General features: G+C 57.2%; 5 protein-coding genes across 5 annotated transcripts; all 5 read right to left on the bottom strand.

Annotated features, from left to right (window-relative positions):
• Positions 1-228: 228 nt before the first annotated feature.
• Positions 229-2,595, bottom strand: LMJF_28_1210 (conserved hypothetical protein; the record flags this gene model as incomplete). The annotated part of the gene is made up of 1 exon (XM_001684351.1): positions 229-2,595. One exon carries the CDS (start codon positions 2,593-2,595, stop codon positions 229-231), a length of 2,367 nt encoding a protein of 788 aa, XP_001684403.1.
• Positions 2,596-7,267: 4,672 nt separating this feature from the next.
• Positions 7,268-9,244, bottom strand: LMJF_28_1200 (putative glucose-regulated protein 78; the record flags this gene model as incomplete). Its single annotated transcript, XM_001684350.1, has 1 exon — positions 7,268-9,244. The coding sequence occupies one exon, from the start codon at positions 9,242-9,244 to the stop codon at positions 7,268-7,270; it is 1,977 nt and encodes a 658-aa protein (XP_001684402.1).
• Positions 9,245-10,617: 1,373 nt separating this feature from the next.
• Positions 10,618-12,144, bottom strand: LMJF_28_1190 (copine i-like protein; the record flags this gene model as incomplete). The annotated part of the gene is made up of 1 exon (XM_001684349.1): positions 10,618-12,144. One exon carries the CDS (start codon positions 12,142-12,144, stop codon positions 10,618-10,620), a length of 1,527 nt encoding a protein of 508 aa, XP_001684401.1.
• A 2,353-nt stretch (positions 12,145-14,497) lies between these two features.
• Positions 14,498-15,178, bottom strand: LMJF_28_1180 (conserved hypothetical protein; the record flags this gene model as incomplete). The annotated part of the gene is made up of 1 exon (XM_001684348.1): positions 14,498-15,178. The coding sequence occupies one exon, from the start codon at positions 15,176-15,178 to the stop codon at positions 14,498-14,500; it is 681 nt and encodes a 226-aa protein (XP_001684400.1).
• Positions 15,179-15,991: 813 nt separating this feature from the next.
• Positions 15,992-16,291, bottom strand: LMJF_28_1170 (conserved hypothetical protein; the record flags this gene model as incomplete). Its single annotated transcript, XM_001684347.1, has 1 exon — positions 15,992-16,291. The coding sequence occupies one exon, from the start codon at positions 16,289-16,291 to the stop codon at positions 15,992-15,994; it is 300 nt and encodes a 99-aa protein (XP_001684399.1).
• Between the last annotated feature and the right edge of the window lie 708 nt (positions 16,292-16,999).

The following is a 16,999-nucleotide window of genomic DNA, read 5'->3' as shown; positions in this document are numbered from 1 at the left end:
GCGAGCACCGTCAGTGAGTCCACCTCCATAGGTTTCCGCTCACTATGAGCCTCACGGCGTCTCCGCGCAGACCATCCACAGCCTCCCTTCTGCTTTCTTGCGTTTATTTTTCGTGCCAGTGTCGCTCCCAGTGTGGGGTACTCATTCGTGAGCGCAGGCGGTGCCCTCTCGGAAAGGGAGGCAGGTCGCCCTGGGAGGGAGCGATCAACCGTTCGCGTTCATTCGTGTTCAGCCATCGTAGCGGAGACCCCCGATTTCTTCTCCTGTGACGAACATGTCGGCCAGGTCTGCGGTATTGAAGTCGTCGAGGTTGTCATCAGCACCCAAGAACGCGGAGACGCAACCCCTACCGACGTTGCTTTGGAGTGCGACGGCACTGCTCAGAAGGCGTCCCTGAGCCGCGCTTGAAATAGCGGCAGGTCGTACCGGGACAGCTGCGCCGCTCCCACTCACTACAGACAGCCCCGCAGACGCCTTGGAGGAGGGTAAGGGCACAGCCAGCAGCGCGGGAACAGAGAGTTGTGGGGCAAGGGCCACGTTACTTTGCGTAGTCACTGCCTCTCTGTAGAGATCAGCCAAGTGCAGGTCATGGACACCACAGGGCACTGACGGCTGGCCACCGCTAACACCGGTGCGGTTCTCGTTCGCAGCTGGTAGAGTGGCACCACAAGAAGCTACGCCTGGTGCTGTCTCTCTCACTTGCTCATCTTCCCGCTCCCGCTGCTGCTGCTGCTGCTGCTGCGATGCGTACACATCTACCGGGTATACCCACCCGTCCTGCTCTACCACCTGCACCCCATGATATCTGCGAAGGCGTGCCGGTGCACCAGTGGTGGTGGTGCTGGTTACAGCGTGCTTTATGCGCCGCTCTTGCTTTGCACGCTTCCGCCTCGGCGAGTTGCTCGACGTCGACGATGGCGGCCGCGCAGGTGACGTCGTGAAGGATGACGTAGAAGACCACTCACTGCTTGCGTCACTGAAGTACGACGTGGCGGGCCACTGCAGTGGCACACCAGCCGCAACGGTGTTGGCGTTACGCTGCCCACTGTCAGCTTTGCCGCTCACCACAGTGGGCGAGGCTGTCGATGAGAGACTGCTAGAAGTGTCGGAGCCAGAGTTGTCCGTGTCGTCGCAGGTCGAGTTACTGTCGCTGATTTCAACCACATCCTCTGTGGCTGCGCTGCTCGCGGAGAGGTGAGCACGGCGCGGTGGAGAGCAGGGTGGCCTGGTCGATCTGGCACCATCCGGAGGCTGCGTTCCACCACCTGCCTTCAAGAGGCACCCTTCTCTGCCGCTTGTCATCGCGTCCCTGTCATCATCTGGCATCATGCCAAGCTCCTCCATCAGGGTGCGCCACTCCCCCCGCAACTGTGAAGGAACGAGAACCCCGGTGCGGGTCAAGTCGTCGACCTGTCCTGGGGATACCGCGGCCGACCTCCGCTTGGTTTGCTGCGGGAGAAGAACGTGCTCAGCTGCGGAGCGCGCGCGAGCTGACGCCTGGTGCAAACGCGGCACAGTAATGTGCGCCGCTGCTGCTGAGTGGGCAACGCTGGCATCTGCTCTTCCGCGAGCACGTGGTGCATCCCATGTGCGCGACGCCGCCGTGGCTTGCTGCGGCGGCAACAGACCACGCTGCCGCGCCGCCCCCTTGACCTTCTCCCACATTCGATGGGCGCTAGAGCCTTTGTATGTGCGGCCGTCGTAGACGAAACAGCGGCGCCCACGTGCGGTGAACCAGCGGTAGTCACACAACTGTCCATCACTGCGCAGTGCCACCGCTGCGGAGGCGCGCGAGCCTCCGCTGCTCCCTCGGCCGCGACGCTGCGCTCCGCCGCTGGTGCTTACACCGCTACGATCACCGCGTGCACGTTTCGAGGACGAGACAGATACGGAGGTGGTGGCTGCCGCCGTCGGTGAGCCACGCTGCCGTGTGCGCCGCTGCGAGGGCGCGGCATGCGGCGTCGAGGCCCCGTAAAAGACATCTCCGTCCGCGCTGGCACCACCATGAGCAGCGTCACTTCCGTGAGTGGATGTAGCCGCGGCTACCGAGCGGCCTCCTGGGAGTGTGGCCAGCCGCAGGCCTGATTCGACGGAGGCTACTCCTTGTCGCCGAAGCTCGCTGATGCGGACGATACCTTTGCCGTAGGCCGAGGAGGTGTTGACTCTGCCGGTGGTGGTGCTCGTCATCGAGGCCGGAATTTCGGATGCGGCATGGTGAGAAGAGGACGCGCACATGCTACTGTGAGCACCGCTGCAAAGGCTGTCGCCTGAGTGCCAATGACTTGCACCTCCTCTCATGCCGCCGCCGGCGCTAGCGGGGACATGGACTACAGGGGCGGCACTTGATGTCAACGGCGGTGCCACTCGCACAGCGAGGCGGCGACCACTCAACAGACCTTGACCGACCGTGATGCCGACACCACTACCGCTGTCGCTTTGCTGGTGGTGGGCTGGCGATGAGTTCGCTTGAGCTGAGGTCGAAGACGGTGATGCGACGAGCGACGGCGAAGAAGCGGTACCGCTGACCCCATCACCGCCGTCGAAGTCGCTCGCCGCGCACGAGGGTGCTAGGGCGAGCTGCACATGATACTGCATGTGTGAGAAGACCCCATCCACCAATACGAACGCAGAGACGCCCCAGGGCAGCAAAGAGTGAGATGGTGCGGCTGGGCAAGGACGGTAGTGCGCACCGCCAGTGAACGACGCCCAGTGTAACGTGCGAAGGAGAGCGACGGAGAAGGAAACTGCGGAACGAAGCTTCAGGGATGCTTATGATTGAGAAGACGGCTTGCTACCGCGTGTATATTCATATATATGGGGAGAGAGAGGTCTGTGTAGCCCCGAGGTGTCGCAGTAGAAGACTCCAGCTCGCCCGCACCGAGGAGAAGGAGGTGGTGGTGGACGAGCGGCGCGAAGCAGGAGTGTGTGACCGTGTGCGTGTGTGTAGTGAATGGAAAAGGTGGCCGAGGGGTCAGGTTTGAGGTGGGATGGAAGGGGAGTCGAGGATGGTGGTTTGTGCGCTTCTTTGAAGATAACTCACCAGTGCCACTGCCCGTCAATGTGTGTTTCGTTGTTTCGCAAGGGTGTATCTATGCGCATGTATGTGTGCGTATGAGGTACAAACCCCACACACTAGGCAAGCACCAACGACTGTGGACTCCTCCTCCGCGCGCGTGTGCGTGTGAGCCGTTGAGCGAGCGAGCAAGAGGTGAATATTCAACGGTAAGAAGACCCGGCCACCACAGGAAGGGAGAGAGCGGCAGAGATATCAGCGTAAAGACGCTGGAGGGAGGCCAGTGAGCATTCGCCGGTTGCTCCGCAGGAAGCAAGATGCGAGAGCCACCGTTGGAGGCAAACGGGACGGGCACTCAGCTCTGTGTGAAGTAGACGCCCTTTGGAGAGGAAGGAGGCCACCAGGAGGTCACAGATCGCGGTTCTGCGGGACATGGAAGGGGAGGGGGAGGCTCGACGGGCAGCCCTCTCTCTCGCACGAAGCGCCTTCACAGGCCTTGACAGTCTTCTCAGGCTCCCGCTCCGTAGGTGTTGTCTCCATCCAAGTCAATACGCTGGTGTCACCTGCAGTGCCATCACCACAATTACCGCTTCTTTTTTTTTCGTTCAAGTCAGGAAGAAGCACGCGTGCTCATTGTTAATTTCTGTTGACCTAATGTTGCTGTACGTGCGCGTTACCGTCTGTACTGGTTCGGCGTGAGGCGATACCTTCATCAGCAGCACCATCACTACTTCGGAGGAGGGACAGAGAGTAGAGGCGCACACGGTTACTTTAGAAAAAGAAGAGAGATACAGTTGAGGGGCGGGTTTCTTCGGAGTTCTTTCTTTGTGGTTGCGCACTGCCTCCTTCCTGGGTATCCATCGCTCACCGTCATAGAAGGCACTGAAACCCCGTGACGCACACAGGTACGCCGCCGCCTTCTTTTCCTCGTCGCCTTGCCTTCTTGCGCACTTGTTCACAATGCGTTTCGAATGTGGAACCAACGTCGCTGCTGAAGGACGGACTGATCCTACCATGAAAAGAGGGTGGAGGGAAGAGGGAAGAGGGGAGGGGGCAGGAGAGGAGAGAAAAGGAGAGGGAGGGGGGGGGGGAGGAGGCCAGCCAAACAAACAACAAAAAAACGCGCGCACACACAGAGACAAACAAACGACGCACATGAACGCAGGCACACGTACACAGAAAAGACCGCACAGAACCGACGAAACAATGGATCACAGTGACAACAACTCAATCGAAAACAAAAGCGAGGGAAACGCGTGCCGCACTTTTAAAGTGAAACAGAAACAGAAATGCCAAATAAAAATAAGTAAACCGGAGAAGGAAAGCCCACACACACACACACACACACACACACACACAGCACAGCACACAACGCAGTTGAATGATTCACATCGACGCATGATACCGGTCACAGCTGCTGCGTTGTTTTCTTTCTCTATTACTCTCTGCTGCTTTGGCCACGGAGCGCCTCTTGCACAGCGCACAAGGCATTCGGATCTCTTGCGTGTGGATTTTGCGGCCTAACAGAACGCAGGTGAGATATAGGCACAGTCGGAGAGACAAGCTTCCACATCAACCAGCACGAGCTGACAGAAGAATGAAAAAAAAAACAGAAAATCTACCAATGCGCGCCTGTGTGCGTATGGATGAGTGTGTGAAGAAAACGAAATCTCCCGGCAGAGCGAAAGAAAAAAGAAAACGAGAAAGAGGGAGGACGGCACATCCGTAACGACAGAAACAACGAGAAAGGGCACAACAATCGCACACACGCACACAGACAAGCCCACAAAAAAAGCCCATCAGTATTGTTGTTGGTGGTGTACATGTGTTCAGCGTGTGCGTTTTCTGTTGCTTTGCCCCCTCGCATTATCTGGAACAGCCTTCACTTCGTTTTTTTTTTCGTATGGTTGTGCACGTGTCGGTGTCGGTGAGCTTGTATTGGTGTTTGATTTCGTTGGTTGTGTTTTTCTTTTCCTTTTTTTGCCCGTCCCTTCATTTTGGCGCCCATTCAAAATCTGCAAAAAAAAAGAAGTAGCCCAAAACAAACAGCCAACATACGTCCATGAAGGAGAGAGAGAGAGAGAGGCATCGAAACAGCAACAAAAAACACGTACACGTACACCTCAACCGACAAGACGAGCTCTCCTGTTTCTCCCCTGTTGTGCTCGTTTATTTTCGTCTTTGCCCCCTTTTTTTTGGCTCTTGATATTTTCACTGGCGGTTATGCGTACAAATATATAGATGTGCATCCATATGTATATATATATATATTCATGTATCTGCGTCCTCTTCACCCTTGTTCTGCTTTCACGCCGTCACAGGGCGTTTCAACAGTAAAAGGCATACAGGGGCGTCAGCTACGCAGGAGAACGAGACGCACTAACACAGAGACTCAGAGACACAGTGAAACGGCGTGCGTCTGACAGGTCAAAGAACAAGAGGTTCGCCCTACATGCGTGTCGATAACGGCAGGGGAAGGGCGTGGCGGAGATCGGTGCGGAAGACTGGTTTCCTCGCACGTCGTCCGCTTTCCATCTCTCTCTCTCTCTCTCTATGTGTGTGTGTGTGTGTGTGTGTGTGTGTGTGTGTGTGTGTGTGTGTGTGTGTGTGTGTCGGCTGAAGGCGGGCTGGGGGAGTATTGCGTGTATGTGCCTTACAGTCACCTTTCGGGCTGTCTCGACAACGTTGCCCCTTCTTCTCAGTCACCGCACTTCAATTCTCTTGTTCCACCTCTTCATCAGCATCCACCAACGACAACATCCAGCGCTCCCGGGGGTGTCTCTTTCTCAGTCGAAGAGTTGAACACAGGCAAAGGGTGAGGCTGAAAAAGCTTTCTAGTTTATCGCGCCAGTGAGCAGCATAACTGCTACTTCGGCCTCCATCACCACTGCATCCCATCTGCTTTTTTTTTCCTTCTCTCGCATAGCCGCCGATCCACCCCGCCCACCTCCACATTTGCACGCCGCACAGACGATGGTGCTCGCACATCGTACACCCTCGGCCAGTGGTTCAGAAAGAGAGAGAGAGAGAGGGAGAGAGCACGATCATTCAGTGGGGCGAAAAGAGCACACGAAATTACGTGTAACTTTCAGGAAGTGGGGAGGGCGGGTGGGAAGCTGGCGGCCTACCAAGGTGCCCGTAGTCAGCCATCTGGTGAAGTGCATCGAGAGAGAGAGAGAGCAGCAGCAACAGCAAAAACACAAAGAGAGGATGCGAGAGACAGAGGGGCGGCGCACGTGCAGTGCGATGGAAAGTGTCATCGTGAGAGACGCCCACAGGATCACTCAAACGCAGTGGAAAGAATTCGGAGCGGACGGGGGGGGAGTGTGGCACGAAAGGGACGCTGCGTAGCACGAAGAAGCTCAGATGGCCACACGCACACACAGAAGAAGCGCACACACGCACAGAGAGTCGCGCAACAACTCACTGAGCGCGAAAAACAACGAAAAAAAAAGATGGCGAAAAACAAAAGAGGGCAGCAAGCAACAACAGAAGAAAACATACAGGCAGAGAGAGCAGGCGAGCGCACGCGACGGGGCGGCACGTGTACCACAAGTGATGACGGAAACTGAAGAAAGGGGATAGGGCGCACGCGTTTCTCACTGACGGAAGAACACACACACAGGCACGTACATACACATACACATATACCCACATAAACGCGCAAGGTACCAAGCTGAGCGCATAGGGAAAGGGAAGGGAGACGAGGAAAGCAATGACGGCACAGTGGGTTTCTCCAGGTCAGCGGGTGTGTCTTTGTTTGTCTGTCTCTCTCCCTGTGTGTGTGTGTGTGCGTGTGTGTACATGCTCGCCAGACCGAGATGATGCCGAATAGGAGGACGAGAAGCAAGAAGGGCACACACAAAATGAGCTCACACAGAACCCCATAAAGTTCAAGGCGCAACGCACACGCGCGCATACACACAACCGCAATGGTATAATGCGGCGAACAGAGAAGAAGGAAAGAGGCGACGCTCAAAACAGTGAGAAAAAAAAAGGAGAGGGATGTGGCGGCGACGGCGCGCATACACGATTGCCAAAGAAACAGAGAACTGTCATCGTCGAGTGGGCTTCGCGCTACACCTCTCCCTATCTCGGTGCAGATACGGCGTTTGGAGAAACCCTCTGTTTTGTCGTGTACAGTGAAAGCTGAGCGTGCCATGATGTGCGCCGTTGGTGCCATCCGGTGCCGCGCCCCCTTTCCTCTGCTCTTCTTGTATATTCTGCTCTTCTGTTTTGCTTTCACGTGGCCGACTACAAGTCATCCATCGCGTCCGCCTCTTCTGCACCAGAGCCGGCGGTGCCCTGGTACACCTTTTGAATGATGGGGTTCGTCACACTCTGCAGCTTCGTGCGTGCTGCCTCGAACTCCTCACGGTCTGCATTGGGGTTCTCGTCGACAAAGTCGAGGGCATCCTTCACAGCCTCCTCGATCGCCTTCTTGTCGTCCGCGTCGAGCTTGTCACCAAGCTTGTCCTTGTCGTTGATCTGGTTGCGAAGGGAGTACGCGATGCTCTCTAGCGAGTTCTTCGCTTCGACACGCTCGCGCACCTTACGGTCCTCATCCTCGAACTCGGCAGCCTCGCGCACCATGCGCTCGATCTCCTCCTCGCTGAGGCGGCCCTTGTCATTTGTGATGGTGATCTCCTCCCGCTTTCCAGAGGACTTGTCGCTCGCCGTCACCTGCAGGATGCTGTTCTCGTCCACATCGAAGGCGACCTCGATCTGCGGCACGCCGCGCGGCGCCGGCGGGATGCCGGAGAGGTCGAACTTGCCAAGCAAGCGGTTGTCTTTCGTCATCCCGCGCTCGCCCTCGAAGACCTGAATCAGCACGCTGGGTTGGTTGTCCTGATAGGTGGAGAAGATCTGGCTCTTCTTGGTCGGGATCTGCGTGTTGCGCTCGATCAGCTTCGTCATGACTCCGCCAACGGTCTCGATGCCGAGAGACAAGGGAATCACATCAACGAGCACGACCTTGCCGCCCACCTCGCTCTCGCCCGTCAGCACGGCCGCCTGCACCGCAGCGCCGTACGCGACGGCCTCGTCGGGGTTGATGCCCTTGTTCGGCTCCTTGCCGCTGAAGAAGTCCTTGATGAGCTGTTGCACCTTCGGAATTCGGGTCGAGCCGCCGACCAGGACGATCTCGTCGATGTCACTCTTCTTCAGCTTTGCATCCTCTAGCACTTTCTGCACAGGCACCAGCGTGTTCTTGAAGAGGGCCATGTTCAGCTCCTCGAACTTGGCCCGCGTGATCTTCTCGCTGAAGTCGTAGCCCTCGACAAGGCTGTCCACCTCTACGCGCGCCTCCGGGTGGGACGACAACTGACGCTTCGCAGCCTCGCATGCCTTGCGCAGACGGGCCAGGGCCTTCTGGTCATTCGAGATGTCGACGTTCTGCTTGCGCTTGAGGCCGTCCACGAAAAACTTCATCATGTTGTTATCGAAGTCCTCACCACCGAGGTGGGTATCACCGTTCGTCGCGACCACCTCGAAGAAACCCTCGTCGATTGTCAGCAGCGACACATCGAACGTGCCGCCACCGAGGTCGAAGACCAGGATGTTCTTCTCGCCAGCTTTGTTGAGCCCGTACGCTATGGCCGCCGCTGTGGGCTCGTTGATGATGCGGACGACGTTAAGGCCGGCGATCTTACCGGAGTCCTTCGTTGCCTGGCGCTGCGCATCATTAAAGTACGCTGGCACCGTTACGACGGCGTTCTTCACCTTCTCGCCGAGGAAGGTCTCAGAGATCTCTTTCATCTTCTGTAGCACCATGGCGCTCACCTCCTCAGGCGTGAACCGCTTCTGCTGGCCCTTCACCGTCACCTGCACGAGCGGCTTGCCAGTTTTGTCCGCCACAATATGGTACGAGAGCAGCTTCTTGTCATTCTGAACGGTGGGGTCCGCGTATTTGCGGCCGATGAGACGCTTGATGGCGTAGATGGTGTTCTCCGGGTTCTGCGGCAACTGATTCTTCGCGCCATCGCCGACCAGACGCTCCGCGTCGGTGAAGGCGACCACAGACGGGGTGATGCGGTTGCCCATCTCGTTCGTGACAATGTGGACCTCACCCTTCTGCCAAACACCGGCAACCGAGTACGTCGTACCCAGGTCAACGCCGATGCACGGCGACTCCACCTTGCCGCTGCCATCAGGGACAGCCGCAGCCGACACCACCAGTATGGCGGACACGAGGCACACGGCCATGAGTGTTAGGTTGTCTTTCCGCGTCATCTTTTCCTGCGTCCGTTCCTTTTATGTTGTCCTTTAGACAGCACAGAGAGGTAACTGCAAAGGCAAATGCAGAGGCGAAGGCGATGGCGATGGGGGCGCCGAGGCGGAGGCGAAGGCTGCACAGCTGCGCACTAGTTCAAAAAGGAAAGTGGAAAAGTAAAGGATGCCTCCGGATTCCTTCCAGACGCGAAACTCCAGAGAGAGAGAGAGAGAGAAAACGAGTGAGCGAAACACCCGAAGAGCAACAGATATACGACTCTGGCCGACAACTTGTCTCGAAACTGGTGGAGAGACAGAGACAGGTGCTGCTGGTACGTAGGTCGGCTTGAGGAGGGGGGGGTGAAGGGCAGGTGAGAGAAGGGGAGGGGGAGGGGAAGGTGTTCGCGCGCCGCTTAATGGAGCACAGTATAAGCGGACAACACGACACACCGTCAAACAACAACACAGAAAGTCGAAAACAAGGGAAACAATCGAGGCGTCGATGCGCGAGAGATCGAGAGACGCTTGCACACGGGTCGGAGAAGAGTAGGTGATATTCTGTTTGAAATCAGGCGGCGTGTGGGCGAGAAAGTTCGATGAAAAATAAGGCGTGAAGGATGAAAGATAGCGACTTGAGAGCGGCGTGACGCTTAGATACCCTGCCGATATCAGTGCGTGTGGAATAAGGAGAGAAGAGGGGCAGACATTGGCGGGTGTGTGCGTGTGTTTATGGGCGGGTTCGATGTCGTGTGACGTCGTTCCCACGAAATTCAAAAAAAAAACGGGAGAGAAGGGGACCAAGCAAAGAAGAACAGAGTGAAAGTCTCGCAGAGTTGGAGCAGCATCATGGGTGACAATAGGATGCCTCTGCGTCACGGCCGCCCAACCATCTGTCGGAAGGAGCTCACGCTGAAAGAGCCTCATGCGGCACACAACTACATCTACGCCCGACATCGACGCCGTACCGGCGCAGAGGCAGCATCCCATCGGGGCTCCGGAAGCTGCGGTAGCGCAGCCATTCGCCTGTCGCGACCCAGAGAGCCCAATCCTGTTTTGTCGTCACCGCACTTTCGATGACATGAGCAGCCAAGATATGCCCAATATATGCACATGCACGGACGCAACACACACACGCGCACACAGGCACACCGATGCGCAAGTGCACCTACAAAAAAAGTAAATAGATCAGAGATCTGAGCTGCCACGCGTACAGCGGGTACAGGCACGCGCGTGCAGAGAGAGAAAAAGAAAAGCCAGCAGGTGCAGTGATCAGAGAAGGAGGTGACTCAAGGAAAACAATATCGAGACACTGAATAGAAGCAACGCAAACATGCGAAAAGAAAGGGAAATTCGCTACACGCAAAACAACAAGAGGGAGTTGTACTCGGAACGTTTTAGAAGTGACCCGGGGTTGCGTGCACGATGCGCCCCCACACCTCCACCTGCTTCGGAATCTCCAGCAACACCGCGGCTGCAAGCCTTGCAGGATTCTTTCCCTCAAACTCACTGAACGACACAAACTGCACCAAGTCGCGCCGCGCTGGTCGGTTGCTGCGATCTCGAAGAACACCACCATCTCCGTCTAGCTGCACCATCGCGCTGAAGTCGGCGCGGCCAATGCCGATGATCACAATCGACAGTGGCGCGTCATCGGCGGCAACAATCGCGTCGATCGTATCCTGCATGTCGGTGATCGTGCCGTCGGTCAGAATCAGCAGGATCGTGTACACGCCGCGCAGCCGTCGCGCTCCGTCAGTGATCGTCCGGATCGTCGGCGCAAAGTTCGTCGGCCCGCTGAACTGGAGCATGGGCAGTAGCCCAGCGTAGGTGTCCACGACCGCCTGCATGCCATTCAGGTACGCGTTGGAGGGGTTGCCGCTCAGCGGGAAGAAGTGGCTCGTGCCATTCGTGAAGGGCGCCACCGCGCCGAACCCGTACACGGGAAACATTCCGTCGCTGTCGTACTCCTGCACAACGTTGCTCACAGCCAGCATGGCCCGGATGTAGCTGTTCGGGTGGTACGGGTTATAGAAATGTAGCGAGCGCGGGTCGCTCGGCGGTCCGTTCGACCCGGTAAAGTCGATTGAGAAGGCGATGTTAAGCGCCATGCCAGCTTGCAAGTACTCGAGAAAGTCGTAGCTCCTCACGTAGTCGCACCGATCCACTGCGATAATCCCGTGCAACTTCCGCTTCCCCTTCTTCTCCACAACCAGCTCGAATTCCTTCCCAGACGCAGCGAGCAGCTCCCCCACAGTGATCACAAAACTCCCTATCGACTCGTCCTCACCGGGGTCTTGGTCGAAGCACTCGAAGTGGATGCACGGGGAGACAAAGTCGCCACCGCACAGCTCCACCAGGTCGATTGTCCGCGTCGGTCTCCACTGCGGGTTCAGCGTGTTCTTGACCACTTCACTCTTGTAGACGGTAACCCGCTGGCCGCTGGGCAGAAGGCGGCTCAGAACGAAGTACGGGTCCGACTTGCCGAACAGGTCCATCTTTTTTAGGCTTCGGCCGCGGAAGGTCACGCCAATGGTGCCACGCTGCGACCCAACATACGACGCAGTCAGCGTCGCGGTGCTCTTGCCGCCGAGGCTGAGCGTCAGTGTGGAGCCACGCGATGACAGCAGACGCCCAAGCGTGAACTCCGCAGCGCCTAGCAGATCATCGGGTTTGTTCTTGTCGCTGTCCCACACCTCGACGCGCATAATCTGGCGAATTTCGAAGAAGTAGGTCACAGAAATGCACGTATGGAACTCAGGGTTGAGATTATTCTTGATTACTTCGGTGCGTCCCTCGCAGACCTTGCCGCCATCCGTAGTTTCGAACAGAGTGACGTACGGATCGGACTTTGAGGTTGTATCTCTGTCCAACAAGTGCGAGCACTTGATGTACAGCTGCACCGTCGTGCTCATCGATTTCATCGTACCGTGGCCGGATGGAGAGCACAGGGGGATGGAGGTTTTGCTGTACCTGGAAGAGGAAATCGGCGCAGCACGCGGCAAGGAGGACAAGGATGACAACAAAATCCGGAAAAAAAGGTGAATTAGAGTGCACTTGCTGCGCTCCTTCGATCAGCGCGTTCGATGTCGGTTTGTGAGACGTGGTCCACGAGTGGGATAAGAAAAGGGCTAACTCGCACACGAGAAGCAAAGCAGCTGTAGTTACGGCAGAGGGGTGCACCGGTGCTGCGCAACGATGACTTTCGATAGTGGACGACGTCGAGGTTTTCTTACCTGTTTGCTAATGCTTCAATGCGTTGATCTGTTTTGTTTTTCTGCTTGCTTTTTCAGAGAAAGGTTGCGTGCAGGCTCTGTCGCCATGGGTGGAGGTGGAAGCGTTGCACCCTTGAATTCTGCACGTTTGCGTGCGCGTGGTACCGTAGGAGTGTCGATGACGGGCCGGAGTCAAGGAGAGAGGCGCGCGTGAAGAGAAACTGCAGGTACAGGTGTGGTCAAAGCAAGGAGATGAAGTTGCCGTTTTACTGCGACGAAACGAAAAGACGGGGCGGCGTAAGCGATGCTCTGGTGGAGTCAGCATCGTGACACGAAGAAAAAGGAGGTGGGGATCAAAGTGTCGGCGATGGTACCACACCGCACGCTTTTATGGGCAACTAGGGCGGGAAACCGAATATGCAGATTTGCCTTCAAGTCTGTCTGTTGCAGGCAGCGGGAGCTCAAGCGCGTGGAGCAGCACATGCACGGCTGACAGCCATGAGAGTCCCGCGGCGGAGGGGGTGCTACAAACATTCTAACGGGGCAGGGGTGGATGAAGGTCCACGCTATACAGCTTCTAGCGGTGACACCCTTCACCAAAACCAGGAGAGAACGATCCGCACACGATTACCTCCGCCTCGCCCCACGGTGTGTTTGTGTCCGCCGCATGCGTGCCCCCCTCAACAGAAAGAAGTGCGGGTAAGCATCGATCCCCTTAGCCTCCCTAAGGACTCTCGCTTCGCTTCTGTATTCGTCTCTTGCATCGCTGGACGGTTGGCACAGTGGGGAGCAACGGTACACTCGCTCGCCGAACATCGAAAATTCGTGTACCTTCCCTCCCTCCACACGCGCACGTGCTCAGACATGCACACATAGTGAGCATAGGTAGATAACGAGGGAAGAAACAGATGGCAACAGATACGTGTCAGTTTACATTGATCTCTCCTTGTCTCTTTCTCCCTCTCGAGTCCTTCTCTGCGGAGGTGTCTTTGACGGTAGCACTGCCCCTGCCGCACATGTTTTGTCACCACCTGCCACCCTTAGAAAGAGCAGCAAGCGAAACACAGCGTCGACGTGCAAGGGCACTGGCCTGCGCATCCTTCAGTTTTTTTGTTTGTATCGCTACGTCGCGAGCGCCTGATTCTCTGCAGTGCCAAGGTGCTTGGTCTTCACACCTTGTCACACCTAGATTGGGCGGGCGTGAGGGGGGGGACAAGAGAGGAGCGGAGCGTAAGCATCCATGTGAGACAGCGGTCCATAGGAAGATCTGGTGAGGAGACAAAAAAAAAAACAGAGCAAGAAGCCGTGGTCGGAAACAACAACAACTCGAGTGCACGCACAGACGCACCCCCCTCCCTCCCAATACACACCAACACAGAGAGATACAACAGCGAAAGGCAGACCAAGCGGGGCCGCAGCGTCTGTTTAGGAGCAGCACCAGAGAGATGGAAGAGTATATTTATATATAGGGCTATCGTGTGCGTGCTGGCGTGAGATCGACGTAGAGAGGGTCTGTGAGCGCCCGCTTTCCCTTCCTTTTCTGCTCATGTGCATCTGTGCAGTTGGAGTTTGGGAGCAGGGGCGGCCATCTGCCTACGCCTCTCTGGCGTCAAGCACATAATAAGAAACAACAAAAGAAAAACGTGAAACTGCTGTACATGATCCGTGCGTGAGCGACACCTCAGAGATGCTGTTGAGTGATTCCGACGTCCTCCTGTGCATATGCACGACGTATCCAGCTTTGCGGCCACATGTCTTGTGCAGACGCTCAGCGAAGGTGTAGGAAGTCTAGGTGGAGACGATGACCGCAGACACACACACACACACACACACACACACACAGACAGACGGCTACAAACGCGTGGCTGGGTGGGCGATAGTTCAGGTGCCGCTCTGGGGCGGTCGGCGACGCACGTCTGGAGTGCGAAGGAAGGTACTGTACAATGGTGTTGCATCAGATGCAGCGTACGGGCAAAAAAAAGCGACAAGGTGCACGGCCGACCACGTCCCTTGCGCACAACAACACTCTCACGCATATGTACATGTACACGAGAGTCGCCGCTCAGTAGTAGCGAGACCTGCCCCACGTGACACCCTTGTCTGGCAGAGTCATCTCGTGTGGCGGCGCCGCGTCCTCGGTGTAGAAGAGACCAGTGCGCAGGTGGTAGTGGCATGTCGACTCGTACGCAGGAGCCAGCCGCAACAGCGTGCTGTCCACCGCGTTCGGCGCTGTCCATGGCTCCTTGACGCCGTTGTAGGTGGAGCCGCCGCCGGTGCCCTCCAGGCCGGTCGTAGAATGCCCTGGCTGCCGCAGACGCCGCTCCGGGTTCGAAACGTCGAATGAGATGTGCTCGAGTGCCGTCGCCTCTCCGTCAAACTCTTGCGCGTCCGCATCCGTCCCCGCCAAGGGGTTGGCGGTTGAGCGGGAGGTACTACCCATACCGGCAGAGTGGCCAGATTGCGAGTCAGCCGGAGCGTCGAGTGTGGCGACCTGGCCTGCTGCCAGAATGGTAGTGCCGTAGCGCGATTTGCCAAACAGGGTCCGGCCCGGGTACGGGGTGCTGTCATCCATCACGAGGCTAGTTCCGTTCTCTGTCGGCACGCTCGACTGCGTCAGGTGCCCTCTACTCTTGAAGAAAGTGCCGGCTGGCAACGGGTTCATCCAGTACGCGCCGGCGTAGTTGACGAAGGTATCTCGACCGCTGCCATCATTCTCGTAGAAGGACTTGTTCTTTTTGGACATGACTACCGCGGCGTTACACAAAGGTGCGGTAACGGTGTAGATGAGGGTGTCTGTGAAGCGTGGGTGGGCGCTTGATCACGGTGTTGTGCCGCACCTTTCCTGCGATGTCGAAGGACGTAAGTGTGGAAAAATAAAGAGGGGGGGGAAGACTTGTCTGGCGAAGAAAGCTTCCCAAGTTTTTCGGAAAAGAGGAAGAGACAATACGAGGAGGAGAAGACACAGGAAGGCCCCGTGATCAGGAGGTAGTGCATAAAGGAAGCCGTAGGAGACACTATCAGGCGCGGCGGTCGCCCCCGACCACCCCATGAGCTGTCCGAATCACAGATCCTGTGCAGGCACGCATCCGGTACGCAGACGTGCTTGTATCCGTCCGCGGCCCGCAAAACACTACCACTCTGAGCTGTGGCAATTATCCCCTTCCCCCTTTCTTGTCGAATGCCCTCGCAGCGGTTGCCGAGGCGCGCACACCTACAGCAAGAGGGAGAGCGTTCGCGCGCGTACAGCTATGCATTGCTGTCGGCAGAAGAGGCGTCCGCGCCTCGTCGCGCCCCCTTTGCCCGCCTTGCAGACCTGTAACGCCACCACACAATATTCGCTCTGTGATCCAGCGAGTTGTTCGTGATGGGCCGGCGACGATGACTACCAACGAACACACAGGAGAGGAGAGAGAGGGGACGAAAAACGACAGCGGCACCTTTAGTGAGGCATTTGCCTATACCTGCCTTGTTTACTCTCTTCCGCTGCTCAGGAACCGTCGCTCACGTGCCAAGGCTCGCTGCGTATACCGCCTGTCGTGTCTCTGCAGATGTCAACTCATTTTTTTGCGGGGGCCTGAGCCGGCTTTAGCTTCTTTCTACGCGCCGCCTCGTTCGCCTCGAGCTTCTTGTCCAGCCGCCGCTTCGCCTCCTCATTGCCGAGGTGCCGCCGGGCCCGCTGCTGTGCCGCCGCGTCGGCGGTGGCTTGCCGCTGCGCCGCGTTCTTGCACGCATCGCCGCACCCGTGCCGCTCAGGCAGCATGTGGCTCGTGCAGTAGCGCTGCCCACAGTGCTCACACTTGGGCAGCGCTACTAAGGCCATGTTCGAGCACCCCTTGAAGACGCACGGCTCGCTCATTTTATTTTTGAAGGTGCAGAGAGGAGAGACAAGGCCTGAACGAGGTCCGCCTTGTTAAACGAAGAAGATCCATGCAGAACCGGTGGAGGAGATGAAGAAGGGGGAAGCGCAATGTGATGGGGTGGCGCGGCGTCCGCAGCTTCTACACAATCACGCTCGAGAGTGTGGTGGCTGGCTGCAGCGCACACAAAGACTTCTAAGATGCAGCCCTGTCTGCTCTGTCATGGAGAGCTGCGATGCCGCACAAGTACGCGCACACTCACAGAAGCTCTGGAAAACCGCTCGATGAGAGAGAGAGAGGCCTGATAAGAAGTCTTGATAGATGAGGAAGAGGGAGGGGGGGGCGGAGCAACTACACAAGTGATTCCCTGCGGCTCTCTGTGCACCTCAGAACGTGTCCAGGCGGCGCACTATCCTCAAAGAGCTCGGCCTGCAGGCGAGTAATACGGGGAGCGAGAGGCGGCACGGCAGCAGTGGGGCATTCACCATACCTAGTTGACCGGTGCGATCTAGTGCCGCCCTCTCTCGCCCCGTCTCTGTTTCGGTCCTTCTAGCAGAGTCATTCGCGTGCAGGCCGAATTTTGGCCGCCCCACTTTGGGGGCTCTCCTGCTCTGTTTGGTGTTGCACGAACATACATGGACGCAGGCACACGAGCTGGAACAGGCGTATGGCCTTCCATCCTCTCTGATTCTCACTGTCCGCAGCTC

The sequence above is a fragment of the Leishmania major genome, chromosome 28 (genome assembly GCF_000002725.2).
Source record: "Leishmania major strain Friedlin complete genome, chromosome 28".
Lineage (NCBI taxonomy): Eukaryota > Euglenozoa > Kinetoplastea > Trypanosomatida > Trypanosomatidae > Leishmania > Leishmania major.
Note: the sequence above shows the minus strand (reverse complement) of the source record. Positions and strands in the feature narration are given on the sequence as shown.